At 45.0% G+C, this 20,142-nt stretch overlaps 1 protein-coding gene and 1 long non-coding RNA gene across 2 annotated transcripts; one reads left to right on the plus strand and one right to left on the minus strand.

The window, feature by feature from the left end:
• Positions 1-1,571: 1,571 nt before the first annotated feature.
• LOC308597429 lies at positions 1,572-3,675 on the plus strand. Its single transcript, XR_014012974.1, has 3 exons — positions 1,572-2,579; positions 2,622-3,548; positions 3,581-3,675. It is a non-coding gene; the product is annotated as an uncharacterized lncRNA (long non-coding RNA).
• Positions 3,597-18,882, minus strand: HAUS1 (HAUS augmin like complex subunit 1). The gene is made up of 9 exons (XM_081213177.1): positions 18,766-18,882; positions 15,203-15,377; positions 14,364-14,499; positions 12,712-12,846; positions 10,173-10,296; positions 7,536-7,601; positions 6,290-6,361; positions 4,981-5,028; positions 3,597-3,824 (listed from the first exon to the last, which is right to left on the minus strand). The coding sequence occupies exons 1-9, from the start codon at positions 18,805-18,807 to the stop codon at positions 3,741-3,743; spliced, it is 882 nt and encodes a 293-aa protein (XP_081069303.1). The 5' UTR covers positions 18,808-18,882; the 3' UTR covers positions 3,597-3,740.
• Between the last annotated feature and the right edge of the window lie 1,260 nt (positions 18,883-20,142).

A 20,142-nucleotide genomic window follows, 5' to 3' on the forward strand; every position in this document is an offset into this window, starting at 1 on the left:
TCATCTCCAGAACCAAACGCCTGGCTGACAAAGACCACTTGACAACTGAGTTACAGAATCTTTCAAATGTGTTAATCGCCAACGGATACCAGCAAAACAGGGTTACGAAGCTAATCCAAAAAGAAACACCCCCCAAAAACCAAGACACAGAAGAAAACAATGGCATGGCCCTCCTTCCTTATATCAAGGGCACTACAGATAAAATTAGCAAAATCCTCCATAAACACAATATCAAAACAGCCTTTTGCACCAACCAAAAAATAGCCAATATCCTCAGAAACCCAAAAGATAAAATCCAGTTAGAAAACCAAGGGGTCTATGAAATACCCTGCAAAGTCTGCCCAGCCACGTACATTGGACAAACAAACAGACGAATAAATGCACGTATCGCAGAACACAAGAATGCCGTCAAAAAAGAAGAAAAAACTTCCTCTCTTTACCAACACATGAAAGAAACAGGACACGAAATTAATTTTGCAGATTCCAAATTGCTCTTTAACATGGAACATCACCACAAGAGAATAATCATGGAAGCCATCGAGATAGAGAAACACCCTCACAACATGAACAAGCGTGACGACACGTCCCGCCTGCCAGACATCTGGAAATTAGCCCTCCCCACAAAAACCGACACCAGAACCAGAGACACACAGAACGCCATCTCCAATCAACCACACCAGACCCAAACCCAGACCCTCTCCACAGATAAAGTACAGATACCATCCAGTAGCCAAACCATAGTGGCACCTCCGGATGCTGCACCCCCCTGCAATCCCTACACAGATCTGGCTGGCACAGGGCACAAAACCACAGCTCGCCCCTATACACGAAGCCAAGCCAGAGCACAACTAAGTGCAGTACAGCCATCTTCTCAGAAAAACTTTTCACAAGCTCAAGAGGTCAAGACACGAAAGCTTTAGCAACTAATCCACACCTAATGACCCTCCTAAGTGGTACTCAGAATATCACTCAAGAAATCACTCAAGATATCCCTCAAGTAATCAATGAACAAAAGAAGAAAAGACACACTAACCTGGGAACTTCCTCTCTGCCCAGAACGTTGGAGGCTATACACCACACCCCCTCAACAGTATTTATAGGAACTCAAACACTGAGATCCTGCTCTGTTCCAGTAACAAGAAGCCGAAAGCACCAGCCTGAAGATGACGAGTGAGACCTCGTCGAAACGTCGCCTAGACACCCCAACTCTTACACGGGAAGACACCCGAAGACACCAAAACCTGCATTCCTGTACCCGTGAAAATCTACGAAAGCAAATATGTGTGTTTGTATATATATATATGTGTGTGTGTGTTTTTGTGTTTGTATATATGTATATTTATATGTGAGTGTGTGTGTGTGTGTGTATACACACACACGTATATGATTTCATTATGACTGGGTTATTTATCATTATAACAAGCAAATAATGCAATACAATTGCATGTAATGTTATATATGTTATTAAATTTAGCAGCCACTTTTCTCCTTGCCGCGGCAACACAAAATGACCTGCAAAGAAACAAAACAGGCAAACCAAACAACTCTCACAGGCATATATGAAGACCACACAAGGGAGCTGTACACAAAACTAGCAGCTTCTGACAGCTCTCATGTGCCAAATTGGGGTGCTGCCATTTAAATTTCCCGCAATACTTTGGAGCAACTCAGTTATCACATTTTGTTGTTGCTGTTTAGTCGTTTAGTCGTGTCCGACTCTTTGTGACCCCCTGGACCAGAGCACGCCAGGCACTCCTGACTTCCACTGCCTCCTGCCGTTTGGTCAAACTGATGCTGGTAGCGTCAAGAACACTGTCCAGCCATCTCGTCCTCCGTCATCCCCTTCTCCTTGTGCCCTCCATCTTTCCCAACATCAGGGTCTTTTCCAGGGAGTCTTCTCTTCTCATGAGGTGGCCAAAGTCTTGGAGCCTCAGCTTCAGGATCTGTCCTTCCAGTGAGCACTCAGGGCTGATTTCCTTCAGAATGGATAGGTTTGATCTTCTTGCAGTCCATGGGACTCTCAAGAGTCTCCTCCAACACCATAATTCAAAAGCATCAATTCTTCGGCGATCAGCCTTCTTTATGGTCCATCTCTCACTTCCATACATCACTACTGGGAAAACCATAGCTTTAACTATATGGACCTTTGTTGGCAAGGTGATGTCTTTGCTTTTTAAGATGCTATCTAGGTTTGTCATTGCTTTTCTCCCAAGAAGCAGGCGTCTTTTAATGTCGTGACTGCTGTCACCATCTGCAGTGATCATGGAGCCCAAGAAAGTAAAATCTCTCACTGCCTCCATTTCTTCCCCTTCTATTTGCCAGGAGGTGATGGGACCAGTGGCCATGATCTTCGTTTTTGTGATGCTGAGCTTCGGACCATATTTTGCGCTCTCCTCTTTCACTCTCATTAAAAGGTTCTTTAATTCCTCCTCACTTTCTGCCATCAATGTTGTGTCATCTGCATATCTTTGGGACAAAATGGTAAATTTAAAGTAATCACTCGTAGCCCACCTGGCACAGAAGACCCCAGGCAGACTTCAGCTCTGGTCAGCTTGATCCCCATCAGCTCCCCAAAGATGGTTGGGGTGCTGGTATTGGGCCCAACTAGCATTTACTGTGAGTAGGCGGGAGTGGGCAAGAGAGAAATGGAACTGGTTATTTCTAGGTGCCATTTTTAGTTAAAGTTCTAAAGTTTTAATTTTTTAAATATTTTATTAAGTTTCCATTTTATAATATATAGACCTAACAGAGGCAGAAGACATCAAGAAGAGGTGGCAAGAATACACAGAGGAATTATACCAGAAAGATATGGATGTCTCGTATACCCCAGGTAGTGTGGTTGCTGACCTTGAGCCAGACATCCTGGAGAGTGAAGTCAAATGGGCCTTAGAAAGCACTGCCAGTGGAAATGATGATATTCCTGCTTTTTAAACTTATATGCAGAATTCATCATGCAAAAGGCTGGGCTGGATGAATCCCAAGCCGGAATTAAGATTGCCGGAAGAAATATCAACAACCTCAGATATGCAGAAGACCATGATCACTGCAAATGACAAACCTAGACAGTAGTGAATATATAGATACATCCTCATTACTCACATCGCTTTTTGCTCATTTGAGCTGATTGACTCCCCCCCCCGCCCCGATTCATGGTTACCTCAATTCTTTACTATATCATCACATTTGTACCTTTTCCTAATTACTTTTCCCATTACCATTGTCATATTATTTAAATAAAATGTAAAAAGGTAGAATCATCAACATTACAAGTCTTCTTAAGTCCATCCTGATAGTGTTGTTAAATGTTTACCAGTCTTTCAAGTATTGTATAAATTTACCCCGGTCTTTTCGGAAAGCTTGATCACACTGGTTTCGGATTTTCCTATAGCTTCCTAAAGTTAATCAAACCTTGAATGGTTTCTGCTCCTGTATACAATAAGAGTACCACCTTCAGGGCAGCAGTCAAATCAGATTGCTATACATGTTGATTGTAAAGGATGGTTCAGAAACACTGTTTTATTGTTCATTCTCATGGGGGAAATAGAAATGTATGCAATTCTCATGGGGGAAATAGAAATAGAAATGTATGCAAAACACAGCTGTACATTTTTAAAAATAAAAAAGGTGTAGAAAGGGAGGTGAAGGAAAGATGACAAAGGCCACATGGACATAAGAAAGATATACCAAGAGCCACAGAATTTACAATATAGAACTGCTCTTTTGTTTCTGCACCAAGGTCATTAGGAAAAGTGACGTTTGGTAGATAAAGGGACCGAAAGTGCTGTCATATCCACTTTTGCTGAAACCTCGGCCTCAAGAGCTTCCTAGAAAAGGGAGAGAAAAGTCAGCACCAATATTTGGATGAGAGTTAAGATACCCTCCCCAATACACAAACATGGTATGGTATGGCAACGTACCATAAAGATGCTTCCCACAAGCTGAAACCGACCAAAAAGGAAATCGGGATGACAGGTATCATTAATCCAACAGATTTATATCCCACTTTTTAAGAGCATGTTCTCACAAAGCGGCAAACATGATACGCAAAGCAAACACCAACCAACAATACGATAACAAATACTCAGACATTCAAAACCCTTAACAGAGACAGGACGGTCAAGCCAACGTAGTGAAGGAAACAGAATAGGTCAGAATGAAAAGATTTTAGATGTTGTGGAGCTATAATCTCCACGCAGCATGGCCACTGGTCAGGGAGGATATAGTCCACAACACCTTATAGGGTTTTTGTGGGGATTAAATGAGGAGGGGGAGAACCATGTACGCCACCTTGAGCTTCTTGGAGAAAAAGGTGGGTTATAAATTTAACAAGTAATAAATAAATGTGAAAAGGAGGAATGGTTGACAGGCTTAGATTTGCACTTGAACCTCTCTCTCCATTGCTTGATGTGCAGAGATAAGGACAAAGCACTTTAGGGGAAGGCAGAGATGGGCAATGGTTTGAGCATGGTTAGGCAAACTAAGGCCCGGCGGCCGGATCCAACCCAATTGCCTTCTAAATCTGGCCCGCGGACGGTTTGGGAATCAGCATGTCTTTACCTGAGTAGAATGTTTCCTTTTATTTAAAATGAATCTCTGGGTTATTTGTGGGGCCTGCCTGGTGTTTTTCCATGAGTAGAATGTATGCTTTTATTTAAAATGCATCTCTGGGTTATTTGTGGGGCATAGGAATTCATTCAATTTTTTTTTCAAAATATAGTCTGGCCCCCCCCACAAGGTCTGAGGGACAGTGGACCGGCCCCCTGCTGAAAAAGTTTGCTGACCCCTAGGCTTGAGCTTATGTAGGGAGGTGGCAATTTCTCGTGCTGCCTTTAGGACAGAAGAGGTCTGGCCCACCCTACCCAGTTTCTCCACCCCTCCAAAATATCCCCGCACAAGAAAAATGCACCAAAATAGCCCAGAAGATCAGCCTGTCCACTGGTGCAACTAAGAGAACATATTAATACCAACAAAAGCACCTACCAGCTCCCTCTTTGCTTCTTCAATCTTCACTCGTGCGAGAGAAGGACTCTGAAAAGAGCAGTAGAAAGACATTTAGGCAGATGTAGGGGTTTTCCACGCTCCCGTCTGAATTTTTGAAATCAAGCAAAAAGTCTATGGAGGTATTGCTGCCCCCCAAAAAAACTTTAAAAAGAGAGTTTTTAAAGTACATTTGTTCAGCACACACTCCGGTGCCACCAAAAATCATTCCATGAAATGTAGACAGATAGGCAATGAAGAGGAGTGAGTTTGGAACAAAGACACTTCAGTGTCCAGCAGCAATCTGAAGGTTTCCTGACCCCTCAAACAACCCTAGCCCTCTTCCTTCTTGCCACTTATGTCTGCAACTGACCACCAGAAGGGCCGCAACTGTTAACTGGAGCAACATTTGCGGACATTTATTTATTTAAAAACAAGAATAATAGCGTGCATACACCATATTTTTCGCTCTATAAGACGCACTTTTTCCCCTTCAAAAATTAAGGGGAAATGTGTGTGCGTCTTATGGAGTGAATACAGGCTGCTTGGCTTCAGCGATAGCAACGCGAAGCCTCTGAAGCGCAGAGGGAGAGCTCCCCCCGTGCTCCGGAGACTTCGCATTGCTTTCGCTGAAGCCGCCTGAAGCCCCCGGAGCACAGCGGGAACCCCCGCTGCACGCCGCTACCCGCAAGCCTTCGGAGCGCAGCAGTAGCTCCCGCTGCGCTCCGAAGGCTTGCGGATAGCCACCTGAAGCCTGGAGAGCGAGAAGGGTCGGTGCACACCGATCCCTCTTGCTCTCCAGGCTTCGCTTCGCTGGAGAGGCGCTGCACAGTTTTCCCCCTCTGCGCAGCGCCCCTTCAGCGAAGCGGGAGGAGAAATGGAAGGGGCTCCGTTTCTCCTGCCGCTTCGCTGAAGGGGCGCTGAGCAGAGAGGGGGAGAATTTCCCCCCCCTGTTCTCCCCCTCCTATGGTCCGGTGCGTCCTATAGAGTGAAAAATGCGGTATGTGCAAGTGCTGTAGAAATAATAGCAATTCTATAGCCTTGGCAGCAAAGAAAGCTCCGCAATCATGTTTTAAGCTCCTTTCACATGTCTGCTAACCCATAACCCTCATGTCAAGCCAAACTTCCAAAAGCACACTGAGTCAAGGGATACATGCCAATATTTTAAACTAGCCCTTGGGCAATCTGGCATTTGGGGCCGCAGCTGCCAGCAGACTTGTCAATTGGCACCATATTGGGGGAACTCTGCTGGAAGTTGAGCTACAATGCTAGGATTCTACAGTTCTAAGAGAAGCGGGGTACGGGAGATTACAGGGGTCAGGTCCAGATACGACTCCAGTTTCTTCTTCAAAGGTACCGCCTGCTTCTTTAATTCCGCTAGATTCTGTAGATGGAAACACAAAACAAACCATTCACACAGTGACTCTGTCTTTCTCCCCCCAGAAATAAATAAATAAATAAATGCAAGGTTTGGGTGGGTGCTTTTTAGCCTCACGATCTGCAATAAACGACACTTCAAAGCCATCAGCAAAATATGCATGCCTATCTACACACGGGACGCAGGTCTAAACTACTGAGCCTAGGGCTTGCCGATCAGAAGGTCAGCGGTTCAAATCCCCGCGACGGGGTAAGCTCCCGTTGCTCGGTCCCTGCTCCTGCCAACCTAGCAGTTCGAAAGCACATCAAAGTGCAAGTAGATAAATAGGTACTGCTCTGGCAGGAAGGTAAACGGCATTTCCGTGTGCTGCTCTGGTTCACCAGAAGCAGCTTAGTCATGCTGGCCACATGACCCCGAAAAACTGTCTGCGGACAAACGTCAGCTCCCTGGGCCAGTAAAGCGAGATGAGCGCCACAACCCCAGAGTCGTTCATGACTGGACTGAACTGTCAGGGGTCCTTTACCTTTTCCTTTTTTATCTACACACTTAATTTCCATATTTTGGGAAGAATGGACTGAAGAGTTTGGTTCAGAGTTTCTTATCAGGGCTGGTGAGAAATGTAGTCTAGCAATATCTAAGTGGCCAAAATCCCCCGTCTTAATCTGTATTGAAATTGCAGGAGGGGTGGAGGCCAGGCAGAAGAAATTAGATGAAATGGGAATAGGAGACGCCCGGAATGGCTGGGGAAACCCAGCCAGATGGGCAGGGAATGAATGAATGAAGATGTTGACGACAGTATGATTATTATTTACAATTACAGCCTATGGCTTCCCACCTCCCAATACAATACACCCTATATTTGTTTGTGTCTTTCATAGCTTGTGTGTCAAGAACCCAGATGGGCGGGGTATAAATAATAGGTTATTATTATTATTATTATTTCTCTCTTGCAGTATTTCAGTTAGCACTAGGGGCCCGCCGTTTGATGTAAAATGTGAATCCCTTTGCATTCTCTGAAACACGCATCACAGAGGCATTTGGAGCTGATCTCACCATCTCTAGCAAGCTCACAGCCAACTGCCATCTGGGTAAATGGCATTTCCTGCCTATCATCCAGGTTGAATGCCAACCAGCGTGTGTCATTTTCAAACACCGTCAGCACTCAAGACGGAACACCCACCTCTGAGAGATTCACCAGAGACTCGTGAGTCAGTGAAGCATCCATCCCACACATAGATAATTGTTCCTGCCAAGAGATACAAAGAAAGAAACCCAGGATAAGGGGACAAGCAATGACTTCTGTTCAGCAATGAAAACAGACGGTACGCATTGCAGGATTACCCTCAGGAAAAAGACAGAGATGAAAAAGTCATTTTGCTATGGAAATATATAGTTATAATAGGTTAAGATAATAAGTAAAGATAAATGATAGAGGGTAAGGATTTGCTGAACTAACTATGTGAACTGGAATACAGAAAAGGGGGGTGTGAGGTCAGGAAATAAGTAAATGAAAGATATGACATGAAAATATTGATTGTTTTTCTCTCTTTTTTAACTTCTTTATTGTCTATTTCTGTATTTTTTCCTCTATTTTTTATTATTGTTATGTTTTTTATTTTCTTATCTACAATTTTGTATTTTTTAATGTCTGGAAAAGTTTAATAAATATCATTTTTTTAAAAAAAGAAAAAGTCATTTTGCTAGTTCCCATATAATTAAAAACAGCAAAAATGCCATTCTGCTTCATGAACATATGCTTTGCACTGAGTCTTCCTCCTAATTGTTGGTCCTCCTATTTCAGTATAGTCTACACTGACAGGAGGCTTTCACAGTCCTACTTGGACATGCCAGGGGTTGAATTTGAGACCTTTCGCATGGAAGCCAGGCGCTCCCCCACTGAGCTAAATTATCATCATTTTATTATTTATTGAATTGATATACAGTGGTACCTCGGAAGTCAAATAGAATCCGTTCCAGAAGTCTGTCCGACTTCCAAAACGTTCGGAAACCGAGGCGCGGCTTCTGGCTGGCTGCAGGAAGCTCCCACAGCCAATTGGAAGCCATGGAAGCCCCGGCGGCCGTTCGGGTTCCAAAGAACGTTCGTAAACCGAAACACTCACTTCCGGGTTTGCAGCGTTTGGGAGCCGAAACGTCAGAGTACCAAGGCGTTTGGGTGCCAAGGTATGATTGTAGCGCCCTTCATCACAAGATCTCAGGGCGGATCAGAAGATAAAAATACAGTCATACCTCGGGTTAAATATGCTTCAGGTTGAGCGTTTTCAGGTTACACTCCACGGTGACCCGGAAGTAACGGAACGCGCTGCTTCCGGGTTTCGCCGCTCGCGCACGTGCAGACGCTCAAAATGACATCACGCGCACGCACGGAAGCGGTAAAACGTGACCTGCACACGCGTGTTACGTTCTACTCAGTATGCGAACGGGGCTCCGGAATGGATCCCGTTCACATCCAGAGGTACCACTGTACAAGGTACCGCTGTACACTGTACAAGCACGAATAGTTAAAATGAAAGCAATGAAACAATAACCCCCTCCCCAACACATTTAAAAGGCAGTGGAATTTTAATCAGCCCTTCGAGGCCTGGTTCAAGAGTACAGTGGTACCTCGGGTTACAGACGCTTCAGGTTACAGACTCCGCTAACCCAGAAATAGTACCTCGGGTTAAGAACTTTGCTTCAGGATGAGAACAGAAATCGTGCCCCTTCTCGTGCTACCACCCTCTGGACCTCAAAGGCAGGAGGCACACAGACAAAAGGCTCAGAGGATGATCTCAGGGTTTACAGTGGTGCCCTGCAAGACGAACGCCTCGCAAGACGGAAAACCCGCTAGACGAAAGGGTTTTCCGTTTTGGAGGCGCTTCGCAAAACGAATTTCCCTATGGGCTTCCTTCGCAAGACGAAAGCCCATAGGGAAATCTCCGGGACAGCGGGGAAGCGCAGCGCTTCTTCCCCACTGTCCTCGGACCTCCTCCGAAGGCTGGCGGTGGGGCGGAAAGCCCTTCTCCCCACGCCAGCCTTCGGATGGCTGTCCTGAAGACTTGCGGTGGGAGGAGGGTTTTCCTTCCCACCGCCAACATTCAGAATGCTGTTCTGAATGTTGGCAGTGAGGAGGAAAAACCCTCCTCCCACCGCAAGCCCCGGGAACAGAGGAGAAGCACTGCGCCCCTTCCCCTCTGTTCCCGTACCTGTCCTGAAGGCTTGCGGTGGGGAGAAAAGCCCTTCTCCGCACCGCCAGCCTGGCAAGCGGTTTCCATAGGAACGCATTAATTGATTTTCAATGCATTCCTATGGGAAACCGTGCTTCGCAAGACGAAAAACTCGCAAGAAGAAAAAACTTGTGGAACGAATTAATTTCGTCTTGCGAGGCACCACTGTATATGGGGAGAAGCATTCTTTGAGGTATTGCGGGCCTAAGCCGTCTGAGGCTTTATAGGTCAAAAACATTATTTTGTATGGGGCCCAGAAGCTAATTGACAGCCCGTGCAGTCAAACCAGGATTAGCATTATATGCTCAAACCGTCTTGCTAAATCCGGTGAGCTAAACGGCTGCCAAATTCTGCACCAGGTAGAGCTTTTGAACTGTCTTCAGAGGCAGCCATTCTTCCTTTGTTACCCACACCTCTCCATCTGCCTCCCCCTCTGACAAATTCAGATTGCAAGCTCCTTGGGGCAGGGGCTTTTATTACTCCACTCTGCAAAGCTGCAAAGATAGCACTATAGAAAGCATTAGTAAAAGCAAGCTTCCTATTTCAATGAGTCTCCCCTACAGCAACACCAATAAAGGGTTCTTTGTGTTAACCTCTGCTGCCTTGATTCTGAATTTGAAATCTTCCACTTTGTCCTTCAGGAACTTCATGTTCTGGGTCCGGTTATCAGCTTTCGCTTTTTCCACTACCAGTAGTTCTTCGGTTTTCTTAAGGTCACTACAACAACAAAAACACCAAAGACTTCTTATCAGTGGCAGAACTCCTTTGCTAAATGCCTACATCATCTCCAAGGAGGCCAGAAACCAAACTGCTTGTCTGCTCGCAGAACAGCTCAAGAAACTCCATGTACAACTTCCATTGAACAGGGCTAGTAGGATCTGGAATCTACAACCCTGGGGTGAACCCTACCCAACCCCCAAATGCCCCATAGTATTCAGATTGTGGTTAGCTGAGTCATCAGGATCACAAAGCATGTGCATTTTGCAATAAGGAAGGTTTCTCTTTTGGAAGGTGAGAAGGAAAGGGGAAAATAAAGGCTCATGCTATAGCAGCTGACATTTCCAATGCAGTTAACAAAATTCAAGTAAAAGACCCAAACGTACCCTGGCAAACCTGCCTGCCATGAGACTGGGATTTGCAGAGGCACAACAAGGACTGCAATATGGAATATTTTCCCTGAAGGCAGTTGTGGGGAGACCTCAGGTTTGGTGGCCAAATGTAAAACCATTTGTAAATGTTCATGAACTTTTAATCCTGCAGTATGGAGGTTAACAGCAAGTCAACAGAAGTGGACCTAGCAATTCCCTGTGGTTGCTAAGAAGCTTAGACTTAAGATCCTGGAAGGATAAATACCCACTGCCCATTAAAAACAACGGTCTGTGCACCTAACAGCACCAGCTACATTTGAACTTTTTTCATATCGACATCAATTTTGTGTGGACATCTGGAGGGCTTCTACAGTGGTACCTCGGGTTAAGTACTTAATTCCTTCCGGAGGTCTGTTCTTAACCTGAAACTGCTCTTAACCTGAAGCACCACTTTAGCTAACGGGGCCTCCCGCTGCCGCTGCGCCGCCAGAGCACGATTTCTGTTCTCATCCTGAAGCAAAGCTCTTAACCCGAGGTACTATTTCTGGGTTAGCAGAGTCTGTAACCTGAAGCGTATGTAACCCAAGGTACCACTGTATTATGTTATATGTTTATTAAGTTATATGCTTAAGACCCTTTACCTTTTTTAACCTTTACCTATGTTTAAGTCTAGGATGCATGTAATGATGGTGACTGATGTTCGTGGCTCTCTTGTTGTTGGAAGTCAGGCCTGAATTGAGAGGCACAAATACAAGATGGGGGACACCTGGCTTGAGAGCAGTAGATGTGAAAAGGATCTAGGAGTCTTGGTTGACCACAAACTTGACATGAGCCAACAGTGTGACGCGGCAGCTAAAAAAGCCAATGCAATTCTGGGCTGCATCAATAGGAGTATAGCATCTAGATCAAGGGAAGTAACAGTGCCACTGTATTCTGCTCTGGTCAGACCTCACCTGGAGTACTGTGTCCAGTTCTGGGCACCACAATTCAAGAAGGACACTGACAAACTGGAACGTGTCCAGAGGAGGGCAACCAAAATGGTCAAAGGCCTGGAAACGATGCCTTATGAGGAACGGCTAAGGGAGCTGGGCATGTTTAGCCTGGAGAAGAGGAGGTTAAGGGGTGATATGATAGCCATGTTCAAATATATAAAAGGATGTCATATAGAGGAGGGAGAAAGGTTGTTTTCTGCTGCTCCAGAGAAGCGGACACGGAGCAATGGATCCAAACTACAAGAAAAAAGATTCCACCTAAACATTAGGAAGAACTTCCTGACAGTAAGAGCTGTTCGACAGTGGAATTTGCTGCCAAGGAGTGTGGTGGAGTCTCCGTGGTCTCTTCCAACTCTATGATTCTATGATTCTGAATTACAATGGCCCACAATGCACTTTGCATGCTCTTTTGTGGCTATTATCTGTATGCTTTTAATAGAATATATCAATCTACATCTATCTATCTATCTATCTATCTATCTATCTATCTACAGTCATACCTTGGAAGTCGAACAGAATCCATTCAGGAAGTCCGTTCGACTTCCAAAACTTTCGAAAACCAAAGTGCGTCTTCTGATTGGCTGCAGGAAGCTCCTGCAGCCAATCAGAAGCCGCGGAAGCCCCATCAGACGTTTGGGTTCCAAAAGAACGTTTGAAAATCGGAACACTCACTTCCGGGTTTTGATCATTCGGGAGCCAATTTTTTCAGGAGCCAAGGCGTTTGAGATCCAAGGTACGACGGTACTGTTTTCATTCTATTAATGCTTAATTGCTTTGTAATGGTTTCCCCCCTAAGTTTTTAGCTATTCTTATTTTATCTGCAAGCCACCTTCACTGGCAAAAGGTAGGGTATAAATAAATATAGAGGGAGGAGGAGGAGGAAGAGGAGAAGCCAGGAGATCAAAAGGCACATGATGCAATTCAACTGCTAACAGATAAAAAAACACCACGCTGTTAACTGGCTGGCTGCCAGTGTGTCGGCATCCCTACTGAAGCTGCTGAGCTCACTGGAGAAAATTAAAGCATAAAGGAAACTTCTGTCCAGCTCTTACTCTTGAAGCCGTTTTTCCAGCACCAGCGCCGAGGTGAGCTTTTTCCTCAAAGTGCTCAGTTCCAGCTCCATCTCTTTATTTTTGGACTCTGCGGCATCCAGCTCTGAAGTCAAATCATTGATAGCAGGAATGAAGCTAGAAACAATTGGTAATGACAATTATTTTTTAAAACAACAACAACCAAACAAACAGTATCCGGATTTCAGGGCTGTAAGGAGAAGCTCAGCTACCAGCCACCTACGTGCATCAAGGAAGGACTTGGCAAGCTGCAATTGGACCCATCTAGCTCAGTGTTGTCTACACCAGCTAGCAGAAGCTCTGCACGAGTCCTGGCTGCGTACATTCCCAGCCCTATCTGGAAGTGGTGAGGACTGGACTTGGGAACTTATGCATGGAAAGGAGATGATCTTCCACAAAGCTGTGGCCCTCTCCCCACTTACCTTTTTGGCTCATTCACACAAACTGCTAATAAGACCCTCTAGAGTATGGCAACACAGAAATCATGGGCCACACAATAAATTAAATTTTCATATTGTAAATTAATACAGTGGTACCTCGGGTTAAGTACTTAATTCGTTCCAGAGGTCCGTTCTCAACCTGAAACTATTCTTAACCTGAAGCACCACTTTAGCTAATGGGGCCTCCTGCTGCTGCACGATTTCTGTTCTCATCTTGAAGCAAAGTTCTTAACCTGAAGCACTATTTCTGGGTTAGCGGAGTCTGTAACCTGAAGCATATGTAACCTGAAACGTATGTAACCTGAGGTACCACTGTACAGTGGTACCTCGGGATGCGAACGGGATCCATTCTGGAGCCCCGTTCGCAGCCTGAATAGAACGTAAGACACGATGGTGCGTCTGTGTGTGTGCAGGTCGCGTTTTGCCGCTTCCTAGCATGTGCGTGACATAATTTTGAGCGTCTGCGCATGCACGAGCGGCGAAACCCGGAAATAACATGCTCCGTTACTTCCAGGTTGCCGCGGAGCGCAACTCGAAAGCGCTCAACCTGAAGCACGTTCAACCCGAGGTATGACTGTATTCAATATTATTTAATATACACAATATATTTAATTAAGTATATACAATTAAATACGCAGTTAATAGATTTTATTTCTTAAAGAAATTCATTACACCAACAGGTGAATGAGCTTTCAATAACAACACAGGACACACACCAATTTTTTTTTTAAGGATTTAAGATTTTTTTTTGGACCATCCATTCATGAAAGCGCACTGTTTGTGAAAAGTTCATTCACATGAAGGTGGAATGAGGCTTACACCCTAGTAAGTGTATTTATAATTGCAGCCTTGAATTACTTGCATAAACAACCCATTCCAGAGTAGTAGAAGATTTATTTGTTCTGTTTATTTTTAGAATTTCTTACCCGCCCTTCACTGTAAGCTCCCAGGTTGCCGTGTGCAACTATATGATATACACACAGGCTAAAACAATTCCGATTGTAAAAACAGACAAACCATTCAGACAAAAACAGGACATGATTCTCTCTCATATCCCTCTCTCAGCAAGACTGTAGTTGCAAAAGGCACTAAAAGTTCATGAAACTGCAGCGCTTCTTCATGCAAACCCAGCATGAGACTGAACACCCAAAAGAAGCTTATCCAATAACAGAGAAAACCAAAGGCACACATTACCTTGCAAGGGAAGTGTCCTTTGTTTCAAGGGCTAAAGCTGTGTCTACCAATGTGTTCAGATAGCTGGTGCTGCCCTTAGACATGTTGCTGAAAGAAAGATTCAGACTCTCGGTCAGAAGATCCTGTAGGTAGGTGCCTGGGGGGAAATATATATATATATATTAAAAAACACATTTCTATGAAGCAGGCCACAGAAGAGAGGAACTCTGAGTAGTTCAAAAATTGGTGCCTTGACTGGAGGAGAGACTACACCTTAGACAGTTATTGTGTGCAACAGGAATAGCCAATATAGTGCCCTGCAGATGTTGTTGGGACTCCAAACTCCTATAGTCCCCAATCTTTGGGACATGCTGGCTGGGACTGAGGAGAGTTGGCCATCCCTGACGTACAGTTTTAAAGAACTATAATAAGGAGGAGAGAGGTTATTGTATTTTAGTGTTAGGTTATTTTATTTTAGTGTTCTGTTGGAAGCCACCCAGAGTGGCTGGGGAAACCCAGCCAGATGGGCGGGGTATAAATAATAATAAATTATTATTATTACTACTACTATTACTATTATTATTACTATTCTAAAGCATAGGTAGGCAAACTAAGACCCACGGGCTGGATAAGGCCCAATTGCCTTCTGGATCCGGCCCGTGGATGGTCAGGGAATCCCTGCATGGATTGCCAGTGCACACGTTCTTTCCCTCTCCCTCCCACGGCGGCGGCACCTCCTCCCTCCCTCCTCCTGGCTTCTCCCCACCCTGCCTAGAGGAGGAAGGGGGCTGGGTTTTGTTGGTGCCAGCAGCAGCAGCACTTGAGTGGCCGCAACTTCGAATTTAAGCTTTCAGTCTCACCGTCAGATTCGTACTCTACCGCCTTCTGCTTCATGTCCTCGATTAACAGGCGGACGTCCCCATCCCTGGACTCATTGCACTCTGCCAGCTCGTACAAAATATCCACCGTCCGCGCATCGGCTTCGTATGGAGGGATGGACTGATCCCCAAAGGTCTTCTTCAGCCACAAAGCAACCTAACGGGAAAAATGGAAAGAAACCAAGGACGAATGACTTATTTGCGTTACTGTTGTTTTTGTTGTTATTTACATCCTTGCATCATTATAAAAGATGCTGCAGTTATTTAATTATTATAATATAATACTGTAAGGATAAACGTGGGACATTGGTGGCACTGTGGTCTAAACCACTGAGCCTCTTGGGCTTGCCGATCAGAAGGTTGGCGGTTCGAATCCCCGCGACAGGGTGAGCTCCCGTTGCTCGGTCCCAGCTCCTACCAACCTAGCAGTTCAAAAGCACAGTGCAAGTAGATAAATAGGTACTGCTCCGGTGGGAAGGTAAACGGTGTTTCCGTGCGCTGCTCTGGTTCGCCAGAAGCGGCTCGGTCATGCTGGCCACATGACCTGGAAAAACTGTCTGTGGACAAACGCTGGCTCCCTTGGCCAGTAAAGCGAGATGAACGCCGCAACCTCAGAGTCACTCACGATTGAACTATCAGGGGTCCTTTACCTTTACCTAAGGTTAAACATTGCTGGTGGCTAGGATGTTAAAGAACCACCTTCCCTTATACAGGCGTGTAGATCATCAAGATCACCAGAAGAGGCCTTGCTGATAAAGACAAGACCTCCTGAGTGTCATCTGGCAGCAGGGCCTTCTCTGGGGTGGCCCCTACTCTCTGAAATGCCCTCCCCCCCATGCAGGTTTGGATGTAGGTTTGATGACGTCCTAAGCTACTGAAGGCAATGGGGCCCTTTATAAGTCCAGCTGTCCTTTGTCAACCACAAAACTGTCGCTTTTTTGTGTTGAATATATGCTACATGGTCATTTATGGACCTAATAGGTATCTAAAGCCATTTGGACATAACATGCCATTTGGACATAATATGCCTTTTGTCAAAGTAATTGTTGAACTCAAATACAATTAAGAAGATTACAGTTATGACAAGCAGAGTTATGACAAGCTTAAAGAGAAGGTGCGAGACTGGTTACACTATTTTCAAATAAGAGAGGTTTATAATTTGGACAAAAAAAATGGTTTCCAGGTGGAAAAATCAAAGTTAGAAACAGAATTGTTAGAACCCAATGCTAAGATACTTTCAAGAATGTATAATCTGCTGTTGAAATGGAATACTGAGGAAGAAACGGTAAAATCTGCAATGATAAAATGGGCACAAGACATAGGTCACAATATCATGTTTGCTGACTGGGAGAAGTTGTGGACCACCGGGATTAAATTTACGGCATGTAATGCCTTAAGAGAGAATATTATGAAAATGATGTATAGGTGGTACATGACTCCAGTCAAGCTTGCAAAAATATATCATTTGCCCGATAACAAATGTTGGAAATGTAAAGAGATTGAAGGTACATTCTTTCACCTTTGGTGGACGTGCCCAAGGATCAAGGCCTTCTGGGAAATGATATATAATGAACTGAAAAAGGTATTTAAATATACTTTCCCGAAGAAACCAGAGGCCTTCCTCCTGGGCATAGTGGACCAATCGGTGTTAAAGAGGGATAGAACTTTTTTTATGTATGCTACAGCAGCAGCAAGAATCCTCATCGCAAAGCATTGGAAGACACAAGATCTACCCACCTTGGAAGACTGGCAGATGCAACTAATAGATTACATGGAGATGGCGGAAATGACTGGCAGAATCCGAGACCAGGGAGAAGAGTTGGTGGAAGAAGATTGGAGGAAATTTAAAACTTATTTGCAGAAGTACTGTAAAATTTTTGAATGCTGATGACATTGAAATGAATTGCAGGGGCTCTAGAAACAAGGTAAAATGTAAGATTGGATTAATAATAAACTAATAGGACACAAATTTGCTGAATTAATTATTAAAAGGGATACAAGAACGGGAGACGTGAGGAAGTCAGGAAAATAAGTTAACTAAAGATGAAATTAAGAAAGAGTGAATTTTTGTTTTTCTATATGTGTTTTTCTTTTTTTCCTTTTTTCGTATTTAAAGTGTGTATTTTTGTATTTTGTAACTTTGTATTTTTTCTGTCTTTGTATTTTTGTGAACTTTTTTATTGTTAAAACTTAAAATATTGATTAAAAAAAATACAGTGGTACCTCGGGTTAAGTACTCAATTCATTCCGGAGGTCCATTCTTAACCTGAAACTGTTCTTAACCTGAAGCACCACTTTAGCTAATGGGGCCTCCTGCTGCCGCTGCGCCGCCGCTGTACGATTTCTGTTCTCATCCTGAAGCAAAGCTCTTAACCTGAGGTAATATTACTGGGTTAGCAGAGTCTGTAACCTGAAGCGTCTGTAACCTGAAGCGTATGTAACCCGAGGTACCACTGTAATAGTGAAATAATTATTAAGCTCTAACTTAAAATGATTTTTTTACTCATAACAAACTTAATAATGCAAACACATTGGCATTTGGCAATAACAAAATTTTCTTTAGCAACACACTTTACAAAGACTCATAATCTAGTCTCCAGAAACTTGCTATAATATGAAATAGTAATAGGTGCAAATATACAATGCAAACTACTAATAATTATAAACAGCAAAATGTAGGCACCCTATATATAGACATGAGCAAACCAGTGATTATACATACTGTTGCTGTATGTAGGTTTTATTTTATTTGTTTTTCATCTTATATTTTGGAAATGTACATCCAGGTTTTTTCCCTTTAAATTTTTTTTGGGCCCCCAAGAGAATGGGGCCCTAAGCTATAGCTTGTTTAGCTTATAAGTAAATCCAGCACCTTGCCAACAAAGGTCCGTATAGTTAAAGCTATGGTTTTCCCAGTAGTGATGTATGGAAGTGAGAGCTGGACCATCAAGAAGGCTGATCGCCGAAGAATTGATGCTTTTGAATTCTGGTGCTGGAGGAGACTCTTGAGAGCCCCATGGATAGCAAGAAGATCAAACCTCTCCATTCTGAAGGAAATCAGCCCTGAGTGCTCACTGGAAGGACAGATCCTGAAGCTGAGGCTCCAAGACTTTGGCCACCTCATGAGAAGAGAAGACTCCCTGGAAAAGACCCTGATGTTGGGAAAGATGGAGGGCACAAGGAGAAGGGGATGAGAGAGGACGAGATGGTTGGATAGTGTTCTTGAAGCTACTAATATGAGTCTGGCCAAACTGTGGGAGGCAGTGGAAGACAGGAGGGCCTGGCGTGCTCTGGTCCATGGGGTCACAAAGAGTCGGGACACGACTAAACGACTAAACAACAACACCCCCGTGTTATTAAGGTGGGCGCTTCTACTGCTTAGTAAAAAATTCCTCGTTTGCTCGGCTTTCCCCTGACCACTCGCCCTTTACTCTCCTGCAGCACTGCCTTCTCGCTCTTCAATTCGCCCTTCCCATCTGCAAAGCGCTTTCCTCTCAGGAAAGATCCGGGGGGGGGGGGGTCGGGTCGCTTCCACACCCGCTCACCTTCTCCAGCTTCGCCTCCATCCCTGCCAGCTCCTCTTGCATTGCAAACCTCCCGCTTCGCTCTTCCTCGGCCACTCCCCCCGTCGCGGAACGATGGCGTCACCGGGCGATGTGCCTCTTGGGAGTTGTAGTTCGGAGGGGGCCTAGCCTATGAATTAAAGCCCAGCCCATGCTGGGGAGACACTGTAACTCCCTCCGCCCGGCTGCAGAGCTCAAGGGCGCGCAAGGGGGAGGAAGCTGCTTCGGGAAGGACGAGCGACCTTAGTTCACCCGGGAAGGGGCCGGGAAAAGCCGGGGGGGGGGAAGAGCAAAGGCAGCCGCGTTGCTAGTCAATGGGAAAATGCATAGATATCCGTGCATAGATCTATCCGTGCATAGATAAATCAGGGGTCAGCAAACCTTTTCAGCAAGGGGCCGGTCCACTGTCCCTCAGACCTTGTCGCGGGCCGGACTATATTTTGAAGGGGGGTGTTAACGGAGAAATCTGAGCGCTCCCTTGGACAAAAAACAAGGACACCAGCCAGGAATACCAGAGCAAAACAGCAGCCAGTAGGCTTGGTCTTTATTGAAGACAGTCGCGACAGGACTCCCACCTGCCACCAGGTGAAACAAGATGGAAACCCCGAACAAAAGAGCCCCTAAACTTTTATTAGCTGCTAATCCCCATGTTGTTGTTTAGTCGTGTCCGACTCTTTGTGACCCCATGGACCAGAGCACGCCAGGCACTTCTGTCGTCCACTGCCTCCCGCAGTTAGTTCAAACTCATACTGGTTGCTTCGAGAACACTGTCCAGCCATCTCGTCCTCTGTCGTCCCCTTCTCCTTGTGCCCTCCATCTTTCCCAACATCAGGGTCTTCTCCAGGGAGTCTTCTCTTCTCATGAGGTGGCCAAAGTATTGGAGCCTCAGCTTCAGGATCTGTCCTTCCAGTGAGCACTCAGGGCTGATTTCCTTCAGAATGGATAGGTTTGATGATCTTGCAGTCCATGGAACTCTCAAGAGTCTCCTCCAGCACCAGAATTCAAAAGCATCAATTCTTCGGCGATCAGCCTTCTTGATGGTCCAGCTCTCACTTCCATACATCACTACTGGGAAAACCATGGCTTTAACTATACGGACCTTTGTTGCCAAAACTACATCATGGTTACATCATGAAAGGGGAGGTCTGGTGGCAGGAATCTGATCATCCTGGACCCTGCCCCTTGGTTCCCCCTTGCCCTCCACCAAACACCCATCAAGTGTAACAAAAAGATATTTACATTTCCCTGTTTCCCAGCCAAGTTAATCACACCCTTTTGTCTTCATCTGGGTTTATTTCTGGAATGGCTACCTGTCTGGCACTCGGGTATCAGGATGCCAGGAATTATCACTCAGGCAGA

Source organism: Podarcis bocagei, assembly GCF_964188305.1.
Source record: "Podarcis bocagei genome assembly, chromosome: 11".
Taxonomy (NCBI): Eukaryota; Metazoa; Chordata; class Lepidosauria; order Squamata; family Lacertidae; genus Podarcis; species Podarcis bocagei.

Excerpts from the sequence above, each read along its gene's own strand:
- HAUS1 (XM_081213177.1), bottom strand. The coding sequence starts at position 18,807 with ATGCAAGAGGAGCTGGCAGGGATGGAGGCGAAGCTGGAGAAG. Across the intron at positions 10,297-12,711 it reads CTGGAAAAACGGCTTCAAGA|TGACCTTAAGAAAACCGAAG; the intron begins GTAAGAGCTGGA and ends TTGTTGTTGTAG. Across the intron at positions 7,602-10,172 it reads TCAGAATCAAGGCAGCAGAG|GAACAATTATCTATGTGTGG; the intron begins GTTAACACAAAG and ends ATCTCTTGGCAG.